General features: G+C 41.1%; 1 protein-coding gene across 1 annotated transcript in view; it reads right to left on the bottom strand.

Moving 5' to 3' along the window:
• Positions 1–9,300: 9,300 nt before the first annotated feature.
• The window catches only part of KL (klotho), a 24,666-nt gene continuing 11,424 nt past the window's right edge, over positions 9,301–22,542 (bottom strand). The window contains exons 3-5 of the mRNA XM_044441787.1: positions 21,767–22,035; positions 16,625–17,741; positions 9,301–9,948 (exon numbers count right to left, since the gene is read on the bottom strand). Of these exons, the coding sequence (XP_044297722.1) occupies positions 9,551–9,948; positions 16,625–17,741; positions 21,767–22,035 (1,784 nt within the window). The 3' untranslated portion in view covers positions 9,301–9,550. The remainder of the gene's footprint in view (positions 9,949–16,624; positions 17,742–21,766; positions 22,036–22,542) is intronic.

Below are 22,542 nucleotides of genomic sequence, written 5' to 3' on the forward strand. Positions count from 1 at the left end.
GTATTTCAATGTATTTTATCATGTTGTAAGCCGCCCCGAGGTTTCAGCAAGGGGCGGCATAGAAATGTTATAATAATAATAATAATAATAATAATAATAATAATAATAATAATAATAATATTTCTAGCACGTTAGGACATCAGAACAAGGCCAGCCCTATCATTAGGCGGAGGTGATGAGCAGCACAGCAGGCAGGGCTGTGTGTGCCACTCAACCTGGCCTGTGGCCCTAGTCTGACCTTTTGATCTCAGGTTGGTAGAGGACATTGTCTCTTTCTCTTGTCATTGATATGATTGATTGATTTTATATTGGCTTTTATTATACTGCACTGGTACATGTGGGCTGTTATTAATTATTGTAATTTATTGTTGCTTCTCATTTTGGTCCTATTGTTTATTGTTTATACCACTCCATAGCCAACATTCATGGTGAGATTAACAATTTAAAAACATAAAACAGAGCATTAAATATACTATAAAGTTTAAAACTACAGTGTAAAATAGAAGTAAACACAAAAAGCTAATTTTATACTAAGAATTTAGCAGTCAAAAATTTACAATTAACCATGTCTATCCAGTAAACAGATTTTAAAAATATAATAATGGATTTAAAACAGCAGAGACTGAAAGACTAAACTTCCTGGGAAAGTAAGGTCTTTATCTGTTGCCAGAAAGAGTGCAGTGTAGATGGTCATGCAAGCCTTTCTGGCAAGTTCATTCTATAGCCATGGTGCTACGACAGAAATGACCCTCATCTTATAGCCACCTACCTGGTTTTCCTTAGCAAGGGCTTCCATGAAAGGACCAGGAAGAATTATTGTAGAGTCGAAGCAAATGTATGTTGGAGGAGGTAACCTGGCACCAAGCCATTCAGGACTTTAAAGGTTAATACTTGAATTGAGCCCAACATAGACTGGTAACCAGTGCAGATGGAAAAATACTGGCCTAATATGATCATGCTAGCCAATCCCCATGGGCAATCTTGCTGCCCTGTTTTGGATCAGATGAGATTTCCAGATTACTTTCAAGGACAGCTTTAACAGATAAAATTAATTGGAGTAATGAATTGCAATTATTACTTGAGCATGGATAACTGTGGCTAGGCCATTTATGTCCAGATAAAGATATACTTGGTAAATCAGCCTAAGTTGATAAAAGGTGCTCTGTTCCACCAGGTCTGCCCATGCCTCTAGTGACAGAGTTGGACTCAAGAGTGCCTGTAAACTACAAACCTGATTCTCTTGGGGATCAGTCCAGAACAGATTGAACATCATTAATCCAGGCAGGTGAACTACCCAGTAAAGATACCTCTGTCTTGTCTGGTACCATCCAGCCCCTTACCATGCTCAGGCACTGGTCCAGAACACCCACTATCTCACCTGGATTTGATGAAAAGGAGAGAGAGGGCTGCATGTCATCCACATATTGATGACACCTCAGCCCACACCTCCAGATAACGTCTCCCAGCACTTTCAGATGCATGTTTAACAGTGTGGGCAATAAAACTGAGCACTGTGGAACAGAGGGACAGAGCAGTAATCCCCCAGAATCACTTTCTGGAATTAGCTATCCATGTTGGAATAGAACCACTGCAGTGTGATGCCTTGAACCCCCAATCCATAAAGCCATGGTCAATGCTATCAAAAGCCACTGAAAAAACCAAGAGAATCAACAAGGTCACACTCCCCCATCCTTCTCCATCTCCCACTAAAGGTCATCCAACAGTGGTTTCTCTTACAAAACCAGGCCTTAAGTCCAACTGAAATTGATCCATTTCATTCAAGAGTGCCTGTAGGTGACTAGCAACCTCCCACTCAATCACCTTGCCTTGGAAGCATAGCATTTAAAAATGACAGAGACATGAGCGACTGGAAGGGATATTTAATTAAAATATCAAAGTCCAGCTGACTATGAAAATGGAAAATTGAAAAACTTCTGGAAAGAGAACATAATTTTTGCAGTAATGTTTGCTTAAGGCTTATTCTTCCCATGTTTGTCACCACTGATTGAGGAAGAACATAAATACTAAGTTCAAAAACCCATACTGGACCACAGAGAGAGTGTAATTCAATATTCTACTCAAGCTGAAGGGGCATCCTTTTTTGCCAATCTCCATCAGTCAGTGTTACAGGGCTGATAAAATAAAATAAAATAAAATAAAATAAAATAAAATAAAATAAATGGTAAGATAAAGTGGGAGAGAGTATAATGAGTACTGCCCCATGCTCCTTGGAAGAAGGGTGGATTAAAAATGTAATAAGCAGTCTGTTAAATTATTCACAAAGATTTCTTCCTGTATATCTAAGGCATGGTGGAATGAATAACAGAAGCAAAGTGAGGGTTAATTTTGTCATTATCTTATTAAACTATTTTAACCATTTGTTGTATTTAAGCCATGGACAGTAGAGTTCTCTTTAACAAAGCCTATAACAAAACATTGAATCCACATTTTTATATGGTCAGCTTTTTCTTATTCACACCCTCTTTCTCCTGATTTCTTTCCCTATTTCATTATTTATTCTTTCCTTAAAAATAAATTTAAAAGATATCCCCAAATGCAAGAAAGTTGTGGTGGTACCACTGGTTTGATCCACGTTATATCAGGGAATGATACCATCACTGAGGACAAATGAAGTTAACCAAGCACTAAGATGGTCAAATAGATGCCCAGAGAAATTTCTAAAAATGATGCTGCATTTTCTTCATAAAACCAGAAGTTACTTACACGTCAACAACAACTCTATGTAGACTTTTCAAGACTTTCAGATTGCTCTGTATATGCTAAAAAATGATACATCCACATTAGCTCTCTATTTTTAAAGCATGAACTGTAGTATCAGAAATGTTACTGATTAATGTTACTCACAATTACTTGTAAACATGAAGTTGGCACACTGGGGGGTGCAGCTGGTTGACTACACAAAATGGAACTTACTTTACGTGATGACTTGCTTCAGTTGGCTCTTAGATTGTTTCTAACAGATGAAAAGAAAAGGAAAGGTTGTTTTGTTTTGTTTAAAAGAATTACTGTGGATATTCTTTCCTCCTGAAATTAAGAAGTCCTCTTGCCATTCCAATTGTTAGCTATTAATCCCAATTCTTCATTCATAGGCAAACTGAAGACAAACATAAATACACTGAACAAAGCAGAGCATAATTCATATAATATTTGCACTGGAATTGTTCTAAAATACCTTCCTCATAGAAGCTCATCAAGGTTGCCAGGGTCATCCATTGGGTATATTAGGTATCTTATTAGCAAATGACATCTCAAGAGCTTAGGACAGTCATGTAGCACATTTAATGTTGTCATTTAACCACTGTTTGCTCAAGGAACTGCTACAGGAGTCCATCTTGGAAATCATTCATTAGGTTTCCATACCATTCAAGAGACAAATCACCTTCAGTGGTCTACAATATGTTGGCATAATATTTAAAATTATTATAAAGAAACACATTCCAATGAGTTAAAGTTGTTGGATGTCCAGTTGTTACTTTGGACACACCAGAAGTATTATAACCTGAAATGGTATGATCCAATAAGCTGGAAATTTCCTATTTTTCATATCTATAAGTAAAAACCCTTAGATGTGAGGCCAAATCTGGGTTTGATGCCAAATGTACACGAGACAACACAACTAATGATAGCTCCCCTAATGAGCTTATCTATATGATACTTGTATTTGCAAATGTATTTGTCACAATTAAAGGTTTCATTTTTAGGTGTAAATGTAATGCATCTTCATAGTACACCTAAAATGTCACATGTAAATACCCCTTAGCATCTCAGAGCTGGATGGAGAGAAAGCAACAACCTAATTCCTTTAGTTTCGATCGCAGTTCTCCTCTAATAGGCTTTGAAACCCAATACAGACAACCCAAAACTCTGGGAAGCCAGCATAACGTCCATATTACCCACACTCAAGCCAGCATGGGATTCTTCATGGTAAATTCTGTCAGGTACGACAGTAATTGACAGTGTTCAGAAATGCATCATTAACAGTCATCTGAGAAGGACGGTTTAAGTTGGAATGATGCACTGAACAGGAGGTCAGACCCTGTGGCCTTCTTAGCCCCTTCCAACTCTACTATCCTATGATTCTATGAATGTATAGGCTCCCTGCCTCTTTCTACAGGGAAAATTTGATTCATCATCACTTAAATTCAGTTTATAAATTCAGAAAAGTAAACAGCATAAGACAGATTCATTTTGCAAATATGGTCTGTTTTATAATACATTCCATACAATCTATCAATTCCACATTTTGGGGGAATAATAATACACTTGCTAATTTGCACAGACATTTTAGATTTAAAGTTTCCTGGCAAATGGCAATAATGTACATTTCATCAGACATTTAAAAGGCACAATGTAGTTTCTCATAGTACATGCAGATTTGTAATTTTAAAAAAATCAATCAGATAATATTTATACATCTCTCTTATTTTATTATACATTCCAGTTTATTTAAAAAATAGAATCTTGTTGCACCATTCATTTATCTAACCCATTTTTTATGGGATGCTCTTACAGAAAAGTGCAAAATCAGCATTCACAGAAATGAAATAGCAGGAAAGTGCTCTTCACAGTTGGTGGAGAACTGAATTATATGAATGCTGGCAGAGTGACTGAATATATTGGAAATGCTCAGTGATTTTTTTCCCATTGAAAACTGCCTGGTTTTTTTTATAGTATTCCTATTCAATGCCCCAGGGGTTTGTTTGTTAGTTTGCCCAAGCATTTAGCAGAACCCACAACTACCTGGATCAGAGATGCCCTTACTGTTCGGTGGAGCCACCTCAGGCAACAGTTACTAGGAGACAGCACGGAGAGCCCCCAGCCATCTGTTCTGAGCCCCTCTCAGAGGAGGGGGAGCCACATGTGCCTCACAACCTCAGCTATATTGTAGGAGCAATTACGTGCAATACAAATACACTATTCCATGTGAATGTGGCTATTTTCCAACACACAGAAAGCCTAATCTGAACCATAAGCTAAGATCTAAACTTTAGATAAATGCTTGTTCATTACAATTAAACTGAGATACTCACTTCATATTCTGAACATATTAAATATTTCTAAATTTCAATATTACCTTGCCACATGGCAAGCAGGTAAGCAACAAAACTACACTCAAACATTTATAACTATGTTCTCCCCAGATGTGGATCATCAATCCAGATTTTTAATTATTTTATTCCATTCCTATACCTCCCTATAATTGAACCTGTCTGACTGGTCTATAACAGTATGACTACTACAGGATAGTGCAAATTGTTGAACATTTGAGACTAAAATATAATCCTTATTCTCTCTCTCTCTCTCTCTGTGTGTGTGTGTGTGTGTGTGTGTGTGTGTGTGTGTGTGTGTGTGTGTTCTATTTAAAAGGAAACATTCTTTTACTTGCAAATATCATCAACCTATTTCACAAACATACAGATTCATTCTGCAAAATTTATAGTGTATATAGTAACAAAGGTGTTTATTACTAGAAGAGACAAACTTTCCAGTTGTTTGTCTATACTGGAACACTGATTTTAAAATATTCTATTTGGGTAGTTAAAACCACTGTACAGATCTCATGGAAATGTATGAGTGTTGTGCAGTTTGCATAGGAAACTCATACATTGCAGGTTTCCAAATGCATCTTTGAAGATTCTGTACACAAAGAGATTCTAAAACAATAGGTAACATTTTTGACCTAGATACAAACCTGTCACACTGCTTCATAAGTCATGGAGAGAAAAAATGGTCTTCCCTTCGCTCATTTTTATCTACCACATCAGTCTACTTCAGCTCTAATTCTTGAACTGATATAGAAAAATAAGGTAATAGATTTTCAAAGACCCAATAAAACATCAGAAATAATGAGCAAGCTTTCCCAGAACTATTTCTTTCATTCTGGATGCCAAGTTAAGAACACCAAACTGGAAAGGGGATGGGGAGAAACAGAGGCTTGCAGATATGATGAAAAGCTCAATGGTGCATTTGTAAGATGGAGATGGTAAAACATTTTGTTTACAGAAGAAGCCAATGCAAGTTTACCTGGAAAGAGACTCCTTGAAAATGTGTTTTGGGTTGCATTAAGAGCACTCTCCTATGCATGTCTAGATAGAAAAAATGGCCTACAAATGCCAGTCTGACCCAGTGAGCCAGACTGGGGCATACTGGCAGTTGAATGCCTTTTTCTTCTCTTTAAACTTGTATAGGACTGAAGCTTTAATTAGGCCGGAGCCGAGAATACGAAGTGCCAAGGAACATTAATGGGAAAAGAAAAAATAGATATTCCCTCTCTGGAAACACTGCAATCCTTTGGATTTCCCCCTGGAAAAATAGGTTTCAGTATGCTTTGGCGATTGGTTGCTAGTTGCTCATTTTTCTTGCTTTAATGCAGCTCCCTACTTCAAGGACAGAAATGGTCAATGATGAAATCTGATTTGTTAGCTGGAAACACCCAGGCAATCCTCAGAGTAATTGTTCTGTTCTTGCTGCCTTTTAAATCCTCCAAGCTGTCACTTGGCTTTATTGTGTGAGTCCAGCCCCACTGTCAGAAAAGCACTTTTACGGCTTTCCTCCAAGTGCCTCATCCCTTCAGGTCAGATACAGAAAACCAGAGATTGGTCACAGTCCCATAATGTGGCCATAACATGGGCAGATAAGAGGAGGTAAACCTGAATGGTGCTTTCAGCTGCCTCCTCTTATATGCATAAATCAACACCCTACCTGGAGTACGACTGCCTGGTGACAGTGACACACGCGGTGACTTCCCGACTTGACTTCTGTAATGCGCTCTATGTGGGGCTACCCTTGAAGACAGTCCAGATACTTCAATTGGTTCAAAATAGAGTTGCCAGGCTGCTGACGGCGACTGGGCATTATGTTCACATGACTCCAGTCCTCCGTCAGCTTCACTGGCTTCCCATTGAAGTCCGGGCCCAATTCAAGGTGTTGGTGATGACTGATAAAGCCCTAAACGGCTTGGGTCCTGGTTACCTGAAGGAGCGCTTACGTCCATATATGCCCGGCCGCCCCTTGAGATCTGCGGGAGAGGCCCTTCTCCGGGAACCCTCCGTGAAGGAAATTAGGAGGGTGAGTACTCGGAGGAGGGCTTTCTCTGCGGTGTTTCTCTGCGGTCTTTAATTGTTAATAGTATTTATTCATTTTATTCTTTGGCCAGGGCAACTTAATTTATACTGTTAATTTATATTATTCTATGGAAGTTTATTTATGGATGTGAGCCACCCCGAGGCTTCGGCGAATGGGGCGGCATAGAAGTCTCCTAAATAAATAAAATAAATAAAAAAATCACTAGAATGCCATAATTGCATCTTTGGCAACTCCTTGTTGGTCACAAAGCTATCCTAGACATGAATGCAGGTGTTTATTATCACTATAGCTGCTCTGTCATCTACTAACTTCAATCCAAGACTGCTCTCACCATATAATGCTATGAGGCCAAGGGGAAAGGTATTTTCCTGCCTTCAATATCCTTCTTTGTAGATGAATTTAAAAAGAGGTAGTTTAATGTCCAGAAGAAGCATCATTCTGTCCTTTCTGTTTGCATCAGAGTCTGTTTGTTCATTGAATAAATGACCAGTCTTATCAGAAAAAAAAGGCAGCATCTAAGGGCTTTTCTAGGTGAAGCTTTTTACCTGCCACTTTACTGAGGCTTCTAATTAGTATTCTTTGTGGGGTTACGGCCAGCTCCTCTACATTCATTTTTTCAGCATTTTGACTCTCTGCCCTTCTGTGAAAGGCTACATGATCTCTAGGTGTCATGGTGTCATAGCCAATTTGTACAGTGACACTTCACATTTCAAACTTCAATTCCCCCAGACACATCTTACAAAAGTGCTTCAAAAACACAGAAGAGGCCCTGGAAGCTGGCCATATCCTCTTAAACCCCCATAAACTACCATCAATGACAAATCACAAGTTCAAAGAGCAACACCTATAACACAAATGCAAGTGCTCATTTCCAAATCAGGAAAGTTCAATAGAGCTTCCTTTTGCAAGTTCCACTGGCTGACCCCATTCCAAAAATGAGCATTTTGTTCATTTCTGGTTACTTGCTTAGCTCTCTGTTGTGTGCAGGGTGACTGCATAGTGCCCTAAGAGACTCAAGCTGGATGAAAGTTTGTTTTATCCCAAGAATTTAGCAGCCAAAGATTTGCAATTGACCACATCTATCCATAAGGCACTGTATGTCTACCAGGGTTGGGGAAAGCATCAGCCTCCATAAGCTACTGCAACTTCCATTAGCTCAAGACAGCATGGACAATAGAGAGAGATTTTGGGAGTTGTAATCCAACAACATTTGAAGGGGTGCACTTTGCCTACCCATGGCCTAAGTGAATACAGTAGTCCCCCGAAATTCGTGGGGGTTACGTTCTTAAAGCACCCGCGAATTGTGAAAACCCGCGAATTTGGTGCAAAACCTGAAAGAGAGATTAATATGCAAGCAACAAGCAACAATCCTGCCTTCAGAAAACCATTATCTGTTGCTATTCTAATTTAAGACTTTCATATGTAGAGGCTTAAGTTGGCACATACTGCAAATCTAGGAACCCCCTTGACTTACATTCATTTTTTCTTACTCTGTCCTTTCCATAATGCAGACTTATCTCCTCATGTAAATGTAAATGAATGGTACTATATAAAACAATAACAAACCACGGGCTGGGCTGGAGGGTGTGTGTGCACGCGTGGCGAGGCAGGGGCAAGGGCGGGTGTGCCCAGAGATCGTTTTCTCCCAGCGAGTCCAAACTCGGAGGAAATTATCTTCTTGTGAGTAAGCCACGGCTTGCAAGGAGCTGGCTGACTTGCAAGGAGATCGGCTTGGACTCACTTGGAGAAAAATCCTGCGAAGGACTGAAGCCGCGAACGCTGAACCGCACCTTCACGGAGGTATACTGTAGTTTCATATTTTCATGAGATGAATTATAATCCTTGAGCTAAATGAAAAAGTGGTTCTTGGGGCAAGAAAATATACTACCAAGGGAAAATGTGCAGATCTAAAAAAATATGAAATAAGCCTAAATGGTTGGGAGAAGACTCAAATTCAAGCCACTGAGGACTGAGCATGCTCACTGGACACTTAATGTTGGGGCTACAGGTGCCAGAAAAGCAGACAGAGGGTAAGTATTATACTGAAAGAAGGCAGGGCTGGTTAACTGAACAAAAGCACTTCATATTACAACATGCAGTATTTAATGGTAGAAGCAAAATTAAGTATGATCTCCTATGCATTTGTGCTATTTTTCTAGACCGCAGTGCCACCTAGAGATTATGCAGCAGAAAAACAGGAAAGGAAATGTTATTCATATACTCTGATCTAAGTACTGCAACACAATTGATAACAGCTACTGCAGATTATTGGAGGGGTGCTAATACCACCAGCTACTCAAGGCAGCCTGCAAACCAAAGTGCACATACCAAAAATAGTCACACAAACTCCATGGACACAGTCCATTTTCTTTTTTAATGCACCACAGTATCAGTCAGCATAAATACTTTCATAGTGCAACAGTAATCACAGCATGGTGCATAATTACTTCCAAGCTCCCACAGCTAGTGCAGGTGAAGGGCAACAAGCAAGAGGAAAGCCGTGTTTATGCCTTCTATCAATCTTCTTGGAGTAATGAGTGATCAAAATCACAGTAACGATGAAAGCAAACAAGATAAATGCTATAAATGCCAGTAAAGATATTCTGGGTTGGAAAAAGTCACATTCTGGGCAGAGGGTAAGCTCTGTTGGGCAATGCGGGGAAGCAGTTTCCAGGCCACGGAAGGTGTTGTTGTCAATTATCTGTCTATAATGCATCAGGGAAGGCTTTGGCTCATACTGGTTGATCACGTAACGATAGAGGCCGTACGATCGTGAATCACCCCTATCACTGAAAGAATAGATGAAATAGCCTCGGAGGTTAACATTATCCAGTGTGTAGGCTGCAAAATAAAACACAAAAGAAAGAAAAACAGATTACTGGCGGTTTATTGCAACACCTGCTCTATACATTGTTGTGTGTATACCTTAGATTTTGCATTTATATTCATTCCTACCAACAAAGAAAGAATCTCTAATATAGTGCTCCACTGCCACTGCAAACTATTCATCCACAGGCAGACAATTATGAACAAATTAAGGGTCTTAAAACATGGCTGGGCAGACTACAGGCTTTATCTTACTACATTACATTTCTATCCAGCCTTTCTTCCTCTTGCAAGGAACTCAGAGTGACTTACAGGGTCCTCATCCTCTCCATTTTAGCCACATAATTACCTTGTGAGGTTGACTGAGCTGAGAGTCAGCATCTGACCAAAAGTCACACAGTGAGTGGGTATGCTTCACACAGGACCTATGGTGAATTCTTACCATTGTGGGTCTATTGTATCATCCACACCCATTTTCAGAGTTCCTGTGTAGTAGGATTAGTTTACTGAAACCACAGATAGAATGCAGTCTGTACTATGGTTTCCACACTCTACTGCAGCTTCTACAATTGTCTGGACCCAGAGAAACCATTTTACCATTGTTGGTAAGGATGGGAGGATGGAGTGGGCAGCACAGAAACCATGCAGCCCAGGTAACCAGGAAGAGATCATCTTAATGGTAAGTTCAAGTTCCATGTGTCATGGAAACGGCACAGAGGTATTTGACATTCGTGTGAACAAGTCAGTAAATTTCCTGACCAAGGACCCAGGGCTCCCAATCCAATCCAATCCAACAGTAGAACCACCACATCATATTTCCTCTCCTGCATTGCTTCCCCCTAGAACCTCAAGATACATTTGTCAGGGTGGGAACTTGCAGCACTCTGGATGCTGTAGAGCTGCAAAGAAAGCCCAGTGCAAGCACTTGCCTGCCAATAAGGCAGGTTCACAATTAAAGAAATGTTGCAAGCATATCCGGTTGAATGTACTTACAGAGCCCTGTACACACTTTATCAATGTGCAAAGGTCTAACAGCTGGCCAAGTGTGCAAGGATGTTGGGGGTGGGGCTTACATGTACACCCATGGACCCCTCCATGCCTTTGACCTACAAGCGAATCAGTGAACACCTGCAGAAGGCTTCAGAGTCACAACATTCTAGTCCAGGAATTTAAATCCCAGTCCTTTCAAGCTTTGAGGCTGTCTTCATTTTGGCAGGATGCCTCAACTCAGCATGGAGGAGGTCTTTCTTTGTCATTGCTATTGTTAAATAGTAGCTAGTCAAATAGCCTCGACAATTGACTGCATAGTGCCTCAATATCTACCTTCCCTTCATCTGTGATTTACAGCAATGGTGGGTCCTCACAAACTGATGGAGCTAGACCAGTATTGTGTACCATGTTAGAGGATGGCTAAATCTCTCAGTCTTACTTTCTCCCACATTAGCTCTTTTTACTCTCAAAATTGATTTTTCCCATTTATAAGCAGACACATTAATTTTAGTAAATTCTTATCATATCCCAACCAAAATGAATAATCGCCCATCTCCACCATTCAAATTCCACTTCTGGTATGGAAAAGGCTATGTTGTCCTTGTCTGTTATGGAGACTGTCAGAAGAAAGGAGGAGGCCACCAAATTCAGCACCACACACTTGGATGAACATGCAGGGGTTCAGACCCAGACCCAAAGTCTCAAGAACTAAATATTTAAAGCCTTCACTCTAGATGGATGCACCTGCCACTTTCTCCCACATTTGATTTTTAAAATCTCAACCTATTTCTAACAATTTCTGAAGAAATTAACCAATTTTGTTAAGTCAAAAATGAACTGAACAAAGTTCTCCAACATCCCTAACTCTGCCACAGGGCAAATCTCCAGCAACTGGAAATTGGAGGGATTGAATCTGAAATCTTCCACATGCAAAACGTATGTTCTGTCACTGAGCTAGGGACATGCTATTGACTAAATTAAGGGTCTAAGTTGTATATGCCCTTAAAGTACACGTTGACTTAAGCTGCATGTATCCTTCAGTACCTGCAACTACTTTTTACTGACTCTGCACTGCCACTGAAATCTTTGTGCAGCATTTTAGGAGATGTTTTTTTGTAAACATATTACTACCCCATTTTAGAATACTGAAAAAGGATCCCCAGAGTGCCTGACAATAAAACATAATAAACACACATAAAATCAAATTCCATCATCAGATGCACTAAGTCTGTTCCTATATCTCTGTTTTTCACACATATATGTGCAACAATGCCTTTCAGAGATTGCTGGGAACAAAAGGCTTCTATTATCTCACTTTATTATCTCACTCTTGCCAGGGATTGGGAGAGGCACATCTGCAACTGAATGAGGATTAGAGACCTACAAGGGAGCAGCTGTAGGAAAATGCTGCCTTAAATCCGCAGTCTCTAACAAGACTGCTCATGCTCAGGGCTCCAGCCAGCCTAGAAAGAGAGTCCTGCGCTGTTCACAGCTTGCAGGCAGGACACAGAGATTTCAGGAGGGTTACAGAAACAACCGCCATCTTTTTCTTTCTCATTTTACTGATCCTTTGCTGCTGTGCTAGGCAATGCTATGGGGCTCTGGTTTGGGCTCACTGCCACCCCCAAACTGAATACTGTCTTTCTGTAATGGAGATTTCTAGAGATACTGAAAGCACTTTATAGATTGCAGGGAAGGATGTTTTTCAGTCTCATGGTATGTGTTCCCCAGTCCTGATCTCTCCAAAAGACCTTCTGTACAGAACAGGCCAGTGAGGAGGATGACATCTAACATCAGGAACAGGAAAGGAACATTTCAACTTCCGGGACACTCTCTTGCTTACCTTAGAGTGGCTTGCCTTAGACAAAAAAACTTCAAAACCAAATTTCAACTTGAAATAACTAATACAGTTCACTAAGACATTCCAAACAAAAATCTTGCAGCATACCCACCCCCACCCCCACCCCCACCATAACATGAGTTATTGCTGTTAGTCGCAAAGTTGTGCCCAACCAATCATGACCCCCATGTACAACATCCTTCCAGGCCATAACACGAGTATTCCTGTTCAAATTTGCAGCAACCCACACCTGCTTTTACCTAAAAAAGGAAAGCAATAAAAGATTCATGCCCAGACATTCTGCATCTCTTTTAGCTGGAAGTCTCTTTCTCTTCACAAGGAATCAGATGGGGCCAAGTGGCCAGCTCTTCCTTACCCTTCTGATTTTCCAACAAAACTACTTTTTTATACAGAAAGAGAGTGACTAAGGCAACTAATTGCAACAGGACCCAGTTTCTCAGTAACAGAAGATAAAACATTATTGCATTTCCAGCACTGACTTGGTTCGTGTACTTTTGCCTCTCTGGAAGCAAAAAAACATAGACAGATAAACAGAAGGGGCATAGGATAGTGTAAGAGATGCCAGAGGGCACTGGGGCCAAATGGGATGTAGGTAAGCACATGTATTGTACAGTGTATGTGCTCCAGGTGCTAAAATGTTTCCATCTATCTCTGATAAGCGTCAGCATATCTTCCCTGCTGACTTTGCAAAAACTGAATTTTCAATGTGTTCATTATCTGAAAGTGCAGTGGTTCTGCATCGCCTATCTCCAAGGAAGCGGCCAATAACATCAAATGTTGCCTGACTTCAATAATAAGCTAAATAAGGGTGAACAAGCAAAGATTACATTTGGCCAAGTACAAAGACTAGGTCAGGGCTTGCGATTCAACCTGTCCTGGAAAGGGTGCTCCTTAATCCTACATCTATTGCCCATAGATTTTTATGTGACGGCAATGGCTCTGTTCAGTGTGCTAGCTGAGCCCATTCCTGGAAATGGAAACAGTTAGCCATGTCACTGTTGGACTGTTGCAATACGGACTGTTGCAATATGTTCTACACAGAAACACTCCTGAAGAATATCCAGGCGCTTCCATTAGTGCAAAATGCAGCAGTTGGGCTGTTAACAGCGCCAAGGTATTATGATCTGTTGTGGTCCCCAATAGTTTTTAAGCCTTGATTCAAGGTGTTGGTCTTTTTGAAGCTCAAAATGGTTCAGGGCCTGGCTATCTAATATACATGATAGAGGTTTTTAAAATAATGCAGCATAAGGTGAAAGTAGAGAAGGAGTCATTTTTCTCCTCTCATAACACTGAAAGAAATGTTATGAAAGAAGTCATGACATGAGGCTGATTGGTGGGAAGTTCAGGACAGATATACAGAATCATTTCTTCACACAGTGTATAGTTTAAACTATGCAACTTGTTGCCATGGGAAGTGGTGATATCCACCAATCTAGATGGCTTTAAAAAGGGATTGGACAGATTGATGAGGAAGGAGGCTATCAGTGGCTGCTAGCCTGGTAGGCTATGTGCTTCCTCTATCTCCAAAGGTTGCATGCCTGCATGCACTAGTTGCTGAGAAGCAGGGCAGTAGGAGGTCTTGAACCCATCCTGCCTGAGGGATCCTGTGAGTAGTGGTTTACCACTGTGTGTGCAGAGTACTGGAGTGGGTGGCCCTTTGGTCTGATGCAGCGTGGGTTTTCTTATATATGTTCTTATCTGGTTATTAAGGTCTCCAGGACAGGCCCACTTGTGGAGGCTGTTTCTCAGACACATGTGAAACAGTAACAATGCTAATAAAAGCTCTTCCTGGATGTTGTCTCATGATTCCCAAGTCCCCCTGCAAATGCACCTGGTTCCTCCCGTTATTGTTCCTAACGAATCTGTTCTGCTAGCACAGGACAATTGTGCTGGATGTTACCATGCACTACACCAATTGCTTGCCAGTTCTGACATGGGCCAGGCTATGCGCCATTTCTTGGATTGTGCACGCGCTCTTTGGCAGGCCAGAATGGATGATTCTCCAGAGAAAGCCCTGGAGAAACAATCCCCCACAGTGTCAAGGCATCAACAGCACACTGTGTAGCTCACAGAAAAGTGTCCCCACCTCCACCAGTGCTTTGTAATGGGCATCACTAGCACTAGTGGATGCATCCCCATGACCAAAATTGGCCAACTGCAGCTTCAGAAGGAAGGAAGAGGGGGCATTGCACATGGTTGCTAGCCACAGACTTGCCTTACCATGTGCAGAAGAAACTGAGAGAGAGAGGCAAGCTACCAACTTTGAGAAGAGCACCTGACGTTTACTTTATCTCTGAAGGGGAGAAGAGAAAACAAGAAGTGCAGTGCTGAGCATGTACCTGCTGATCTTTTATCATCATACTAGCAGCAGCCACAAGAAGAGTTGACTTTTCTATTTCAGCAGGTGAATTTATTTTTGAAGAGAAGGATGAGAAGCATGAGAGGGAAAAACGGATGCGTGATCTTTTTGTGGAAACCAGGCAACAAGGAAGACTCAGTCAGGTACAACAATCCAATAGGCGCTGAACTTTGTTTTACTGAGCTGGGGAGAAGGGGGAGGCACAGGGGGCTGCTTTCCTTTGATAAGATTGCAATTACTTGCCAGCTCAGTTGCTAGCCAAGCAACCAGTTAAGAAGAGCAGATGAGATTTACTTGAGTTTTTAGAGAAAAGCGGTTGGGGGAGAAAGAGAAGTGCAGTGACCCTGCTGTCTTTTTATTTTAGCAGCAGCTGCTCAGTTAATTTTTATTTTAGCAGCTGATTTTACTTTATTTTTCCTGATGGGAAGGGGGAAGAGAAAGAAGGAGTGCAGTGTGCATGATCTCTTTGTGGGAACCTGACAGTAAGACAGACTCAGGAAATCTCACTATCCAATAAAGATTGCATGGCTTTTGGAGGTGGGGAGAGGAAAGAAGGGCTGCTTTGCTATGCCATGTTGAGGTTGCTTTATTACAGTTTGTAGAGAACTGTGTGTGTTGAGCAGGTCTGTACTTAGATCCCTGGTGTGGTAGCTTGATAAAGCTGCATCCAGGTGTGAATTATTAAATTTGCTTGGCTAAGAAAGAAAAGCTATGATCCTGTATCTTGCCTTTCAGTTAGAGAGAAATCAACTCATTTCAGCAGCTTGGGTGATCTTCATTCATTCGACTTGTTTAAAGAAAGTATTTCAGCCAGAAATTGTGTGGAATTGTTGTGCAATCATATATGACTACTCAAAACTAAACCCCTTTGAGTCCAGATTAACTTACTCTGAGTAATTGACTGTCAGATGGCAGCCAAAGAAGGCTTTCTGGCTTACTTTGCTCAGAATTGCTTAAAGAAGGGTTTTTTCCATTTAGTGGCTCTAAAAGGTCTTTCATGGCCTCAGGGAAGTTTCTCTACTGAATTTCACTCATGTAACATTTTAAGAACTGCTGTGCTGCATCTCTTTGCCAGCTAGAATGGCTCCTCGGCCCTGGCACGGAGGCAGCAGGGCAAGCTAGGTTCTTGATTCTGCCCTGCTGAACATCTTCTGCCCCACGAGTCAGATTGACCTCCACCCTCCACTGGCCCAAAAATACTTCCTCCTGCTTCACTCCCTATACATGCTATTCCTATACATTCTCCATGTTCTCCACTTTTATTTTGCCTTTTAAAATTGTGAATAGTTGCTTTGCTGCTGTTTTAGTACGGTTTTATTGCTTCTACATTTTTTCTTTATTGTTGTTTTCATCTGAATTGCAGTTTACTGCCTCGGTAACACTTATGGAATTGGACTTTATTAACAATAAATAAATAGTTAGCATATTACCATGTGCACCATTCCAGAAAATGCATCAGGAAACAAAGCATGAAAGCTTACCTTTTAAGGCTTCATTGATATAATTCTCTATGTAATAGATTCTTAGCTTGTCTTGAGCCACATCCTGATCATCGTCAATTCCACTGGCTATGATATAAATGGGGATATTGCCATATTTATTCTTAATCCAGTTGAGCAGCTTGCGTAACCCCCAGGGCACCACTGGGTTTTTGTTCGCTGATTTCACCCAAGTGATATCATTTAGCATTTGGACTTCAAGGTGATAATCATATTTTGTGGGGGTTTCATTTTCAGAGTCCACAAGAAATGTTGCATAGTGACTCAAGGCAAAGAAGTCAAAAGAACCGTAGATTAGATTTTTTTCTTCCTCCGAGAAATAAGGTAAGTGAAAATCAGGAGCCCCTTGGCTGTTTTTTTGATGAAGCCACTGCCGCATCGCCTCCGGATAGTCTCCAGTTCCAAAGATGGGATCAGCAAGCCAGCCAATGTCAAATTCCAGAACCCTCTTGGCTGCACTGGCATCCTTTTTTGAAGAGGGGCAGGCTGGCTCAAACCAGTTGGCACTGAAGGCAATAGATATTTTACCCTTCTGAGTCTTCCTGAATTTTTTATCATACAGATGCCATGCTTTAGCATGGGCCTTCAGCAGATTATGGGCTGCTTTAAATGTCAGGTTCTTCACAATGGGTTCATTCATTGTGATCCAAAATTTGACATGCTGGCCAAGTTTTTTAAAGCAAAACCTAGCATACTCAACAAAGGCCTCCACAATCTTTCGGTTCTCCCATCCTCCATTTTTGGCTAGAGGAAGAGGAAGTCCTTGATTTTCAGGCACAGGTTGCCATAATGCAATGACAGGGGTTATATTCACAAGGATTAATTCACTGACAAAACACTGGTAGTAAGATAAGAGTGTGTGGTTAACATAACTCTCATTACCTAGAGGGAGAATTGAAGCCCACATCAGTGAAAAATGAAAGTGCGTAACGTGCATTTCCTGAAGTAAGGAAATCTGAAGCCGAATAGCAGCAAAATCGACACAGTTCGGCCTGTGGCTTGGGACACTGCCACCATCAATTTTAATGAGCTTCTTGGTTTGATGGATATCCCAGATGTAAACATTAGGGTCAAGGAACTGGGATCGAGTAGTATCTACCTAAAAAGGAAAGAAAGGGGGAGGGGGGGAATAGATTAAGCTTCTGCTAACAGGGAAACTCATAAGCAGGCAAGCTAAGCCACACAAAGCCACACAAAGCCAGCTCTCATCTCAGGACAATCACAAATGGAACATCTCAGGACAATAACAAACTGACACACTTTTTTGGCTATTTTAGAGCAGCAGTCTAGAACCTCAGGCCCAGAAGACCAAAACCAGCCCTCTTGAAGTCCCAGTCTGGTCTCTGGATTTCCCTGGAAGGTCCTTCCCCTTTCCCATTCCTCCAACCACCAACTGTTTAGTGATTCCCTGGCTTTCACAAAGTTTTTCCCCATTTTAAAAAGTTGAAATGCCTCTCATAAGGCTTAGTTACTGGCTTTAAGCTAAAATAGGTAGATATTTTTGGTACTTTCACCTTGTTTGCCTTCATCCCTGCCCAGAGATCTCAAGGGCTTCTTGAAATGGAATTTGATCTTCAGGCTGAAAGAAATTCAATGCCCATTCTTGAGGGCTACCTCTAACTAATACAGAACAGCAGCATCTTCTGCCAACATGTCAAATATTTTAAATTACCAAGTTTAAGTTGCAAATTTATTCCATATATGTGCAACCAAATATGGAAACCAGAACTTCCCCTTAGTCTCATTCTATAAGAGAAATACTGATTACTGAACTGCTCAAAGACAAAAAGAAAAGAAAAAGAAATGTTGCTGCTGGTCTCTGGGTGCCGGGTTAATATTGCTTCAGTTGATGGAGAGCATTATGGATGCTCCTGCTTTTCAATATGACACAGAACCAAATGTTGTAAAGCAGAGCAAGCTACCTGAAGTGACTAACAAGTGCAGAGTATCCTGCCCTACAATAGGCACAGCAAAGAATCAGGAAAGAATAGCAAATATGCATTTGGGGATTCCATTATTAAATGCATACCTCATAAGAATACCAGCAGATTTGATCAGGTTACATACATGTACTCTTCAACCACCAGTTCCTCTGAAGTTTGTATCAGTGATGATTTAGAAATAAATAGAATAGTCATTCTGACCAAATGATTATTTAAGGACAATGTTCTGATTTAGTATACAACAGAAGATAATTTCTCAGCATAAATCCTGAGCTATCAAAACTGATTGATATGAAAGATGAAGGATAACTAATTGCATCGTTCCTCACACCCAGCAACAGTCAACCACATTTGCCAAGATGAGAACTCAGAATTCCTTTGTGTGGAGGCCACCACTACTTGTGAATGGGCCAGAACTTGTGTGCACACTGCAGGCCTCACATCCAAATTAAATCTGACTTTCAGCCCTTAACAGAAACTAACCCAGTAAAGATTGTATGTAGTCTCTTTGGTGAATATGACTATTCAGATATCCTAGACCATGGGTCCTCAAACTACGGCCCGCGGGCTGGATCTGGCTCACCACAGCTCACCATGCGTGCATGCACAAGTGCACATGGCAAGGTGCCAGCTTGTGAGCAAGGAGATCGTTTTGGGCTCCCTTGGAGAAAAGGATCTCCTTGCGAGCAAGCCAGCACCTTGCCAGGAGATCCTTTTCTCCAAGTGAGGGGGAGATAGTTTTGGACTCATCCAGAGAAAAGGATCTCCTTGCGAGCAAGCCAGCGCCTTGCTGGAAGATCTTTTTCTCCAAGCAGATCCAAAATGATCTCCTTGAGAGCAAGCCAGCCCCAAGGCACCGGCTTGCTTGCAAGATTGTTTTGGACTCGTTGGGGGAAAATGATCTCTGTGCATGCATGCCCCTGCCTTTCTGTGCGCGCATGCACGCGCCCCCCCCACCCAGTCCACGCCCCCTGCCCACACTGCCTTGGCAGCCTGCGCCCATCCCTGGCACCTTTCAACTGGCTCCCTATTCGAAAAGTTTGAGGACCCCTGTCCTAGACCATCACATCAGAGATCTGAAGTTTTGAAGCACTATCAGAGACAAGACTGGGGGCAGGGGGCGGGATTGTGAAAGTCCCTTCCAGGAATGAGCAGCAAACAAGACCAAATTCTTAAGAAAAAACAGGTGGATAAGGCTAACCTGAAAGAGGTTCCTTCTGCCCTTCCCCTCTTTCCACACCTGCCTTCATCATCCTTCTGGTAAATGTAGCAAAGCAAGCCATGGTGGTTATTACAGGAAGAGAGGGAGAATTCCCTTGCACATACAATATTATATTACACCTGTGTGATAAAAATTAAGGATAAAATGGAAAGTGGATGCCAAGATACTGACAAGGGAGGCAATATCACATTCACAACTATTAGGCTAAAGTAACCCTCTCACTTTTTCTGCAATTGCTTTCCTTTATATCACTCTGCAAGGAACTGTTAGGCCAGCAAATACTGGGAGACAGCACTGGGTAAAATGCTAGCAAGAGCATGTGGTCCAAGATTGTCAGGAACATCTGCCCATAGCCCATCGCCTTAAAGGACAATATATCTTAGCCCTGCGAATCCTAAGATGGAGCGGGAGAAGGAGGCTCAAAGTTATAAGCTCCTTCCTCCCACTGCTACACCTGCCTTCTGGTCATTGGGTTGCATCCAGATTTAGCTATGGCTGCAAGAGGGAACTTCCTTGCCTCTTCCTTTCATATCACCCCCCCTATCCCCCTTAAAGTGCTATATGGAGTTAGAAGAACTTGCTGAATGGGAAGGTGTGGATAGAATGAGAGATCCCCAAAAATCAGGCAAAGGGGTTTTCGGTAGATGCAGCTCCACCTCTTGTGAAAGGTCCCATTTTAATGGAAGACAGCTATGGTTTTCTGGAAACAAAGGACTGGATCCAATAGCTTGACAGTTCAGCCAAATGGACATATTACTACTTCAGCTTGCCTGAAAACCATGTGCATAAATCCAGCATGGCCACAACTACAAGCCCTGCTAGTTCAGCTCTACAGCACAAACTGTTGGAGAATAATTTGGAAGGAATATTTGGAACATATGAAGCTATTTTTAAAAGTCTCTTGTTGCTATTTGGGTCAGTAATTTTGTGGGTGATATTCCTACCTAAGCGGCAGCTCAATATTCTATTTCTATTTTTTAAGGATTAAAATAGGACTTTCTTGGATTCTTCGGTGCAACTGATCAGATGTCACATAAAGAAGATTCTCAACTAGGATACAGTCTGATAAGTTAGTTGTGAAACAATACAATTTTGCTACAGCTGAAAGAATCCTGTGGACCCAAATTAGCTGAGTTCTATTTCCAGAAAATCTCCTGGTTACCCAACTTGCACAAGAAAACAAAAAAAAGCTTCCCCTATCCCCCACGGAAAAAGTCTTATCAGGAAAGAGATCAACCTTGGCTCAGTTGGTGACAAATCCAGGTGACTCCCCTTCCAAATTTTCAGCTGAGGACGCTTTGGCAAGCCTGGAAATAAATTCTAGCAATTTTAAGATGCTGCTCCCTCCTTGTCTAGTTTAATTGTAGATGATATCTATAGCTCATTATGCAAGACTATATTCACCTTTTTTTAAAAATTGCGTTCTGGAGGCTTTGACTATTTGGATATGATCCCAAGAAACTGCTGCATCATAGGTTATAAGAATTGTTTCCTAAAACCACTTTGGAAGGTAGCATTTTATTTGGAGTAGCAGTTTTCTAAAACACTCAACAAATGTTTATCACTTGAAGGTATTTTAATTTGAAGATGGTCCCTAAAATCCATGAATGCTTTCATATGGTGGCTACAAACAAATCATTCAATTTCAATGTACTTAGAAGTATGTCTTCCTCTGCACCACATTTAATTTATGTGCTCTGTCTTCCAAAATATACCTGGAAAGAATGAGTTTGGCCATTTTTAATGGGGTTTTGGGGTTAAATTGATATGTGTACAGACACACACAGACGCATAGCTCATAAAGCATGCTTCCCACAATGCAATTCCTGAATAAGCATCCAGAAAAGCACCCTAGCGCACAATTGTAAAACATGCTTTACAATGAGACATTGAAAAAATATTATTTGTTGCAACCAAAGGAAGACTGGAAGAATTCATTTGCTCTGCCATCAGGCTTACCTGAAGAAAATTTTCAGTAATCCCCCAAGCAAAATCACAAGGAAAATATCCTTCTATGGGCTGATTTTCTGGGACCGGAGGGAAGCCATTGTCCTGTATGAGTTTTTGGTAGAACACTCCTGAAGATTTCAACATCAACTTTTTAGCCTGGCTTTGAAAGTCAACATAGAACAGTCCCCGTCGAACATTGTAGCCTCTGAGCCACTCAAAGCCGTCCATGAGAGACCAAGCTGTGTAGCCAATGACAGTAACACCATCATATCTAATAGCTGAGGGAAAAAAAACAAACAGTTAATGACCTAACTTTCCTCTGTCTGGCACAATGCATTATTTGAACAGTTGCATTTGCTTTGCAGAAAAAAGCCATGGTGCACTCAGTGGTTTTCAGACTGTAATGCCCGTCCCCTGTGACAAGTATAGATTGGGCCATTACAGGCCCAAACCCTCCACTATGTTCCAGCAGATGCCTGGATGGTACTCAGCATGGTATTTTTCTGATGGGCAGCACACTGCTTAAAAACTTTTAATATTTTACATTGATATCTGCTTTGATCAGTGTATATAATTTCTCTGGAACATTATGCCTTATTCTATAGGACCAGTGCAGCTGTTACTATGTTCTTCTTGTATATCCTGGAGTATGGCAATCTACTCACTTATTAGTCCTACAAAGGTTAATAGAAATAAATTCCAGATAAATGTACACAAAATGGCAACGTGCATGTGACACTTACTATTCATATTCTTGCTGATTCTACTTCTAAATTCTCCCCAAC

The sequence above is a fragment of the Varanus komodoensis genome, unplaced genomic scaffold (assembly GCF_004798865.1).
Source record: "Varanus komodoensis strain SLA01 unplaced genomic scaffold, ASM479886v1 scaffold4, whole genome shotgun sequence".
Lineage (NCBI taxonomy): Eukaryota > Metazoa > Chordata > Lepidosauria > Squamata > Varanidae > Varanus > Varanus komodoensis.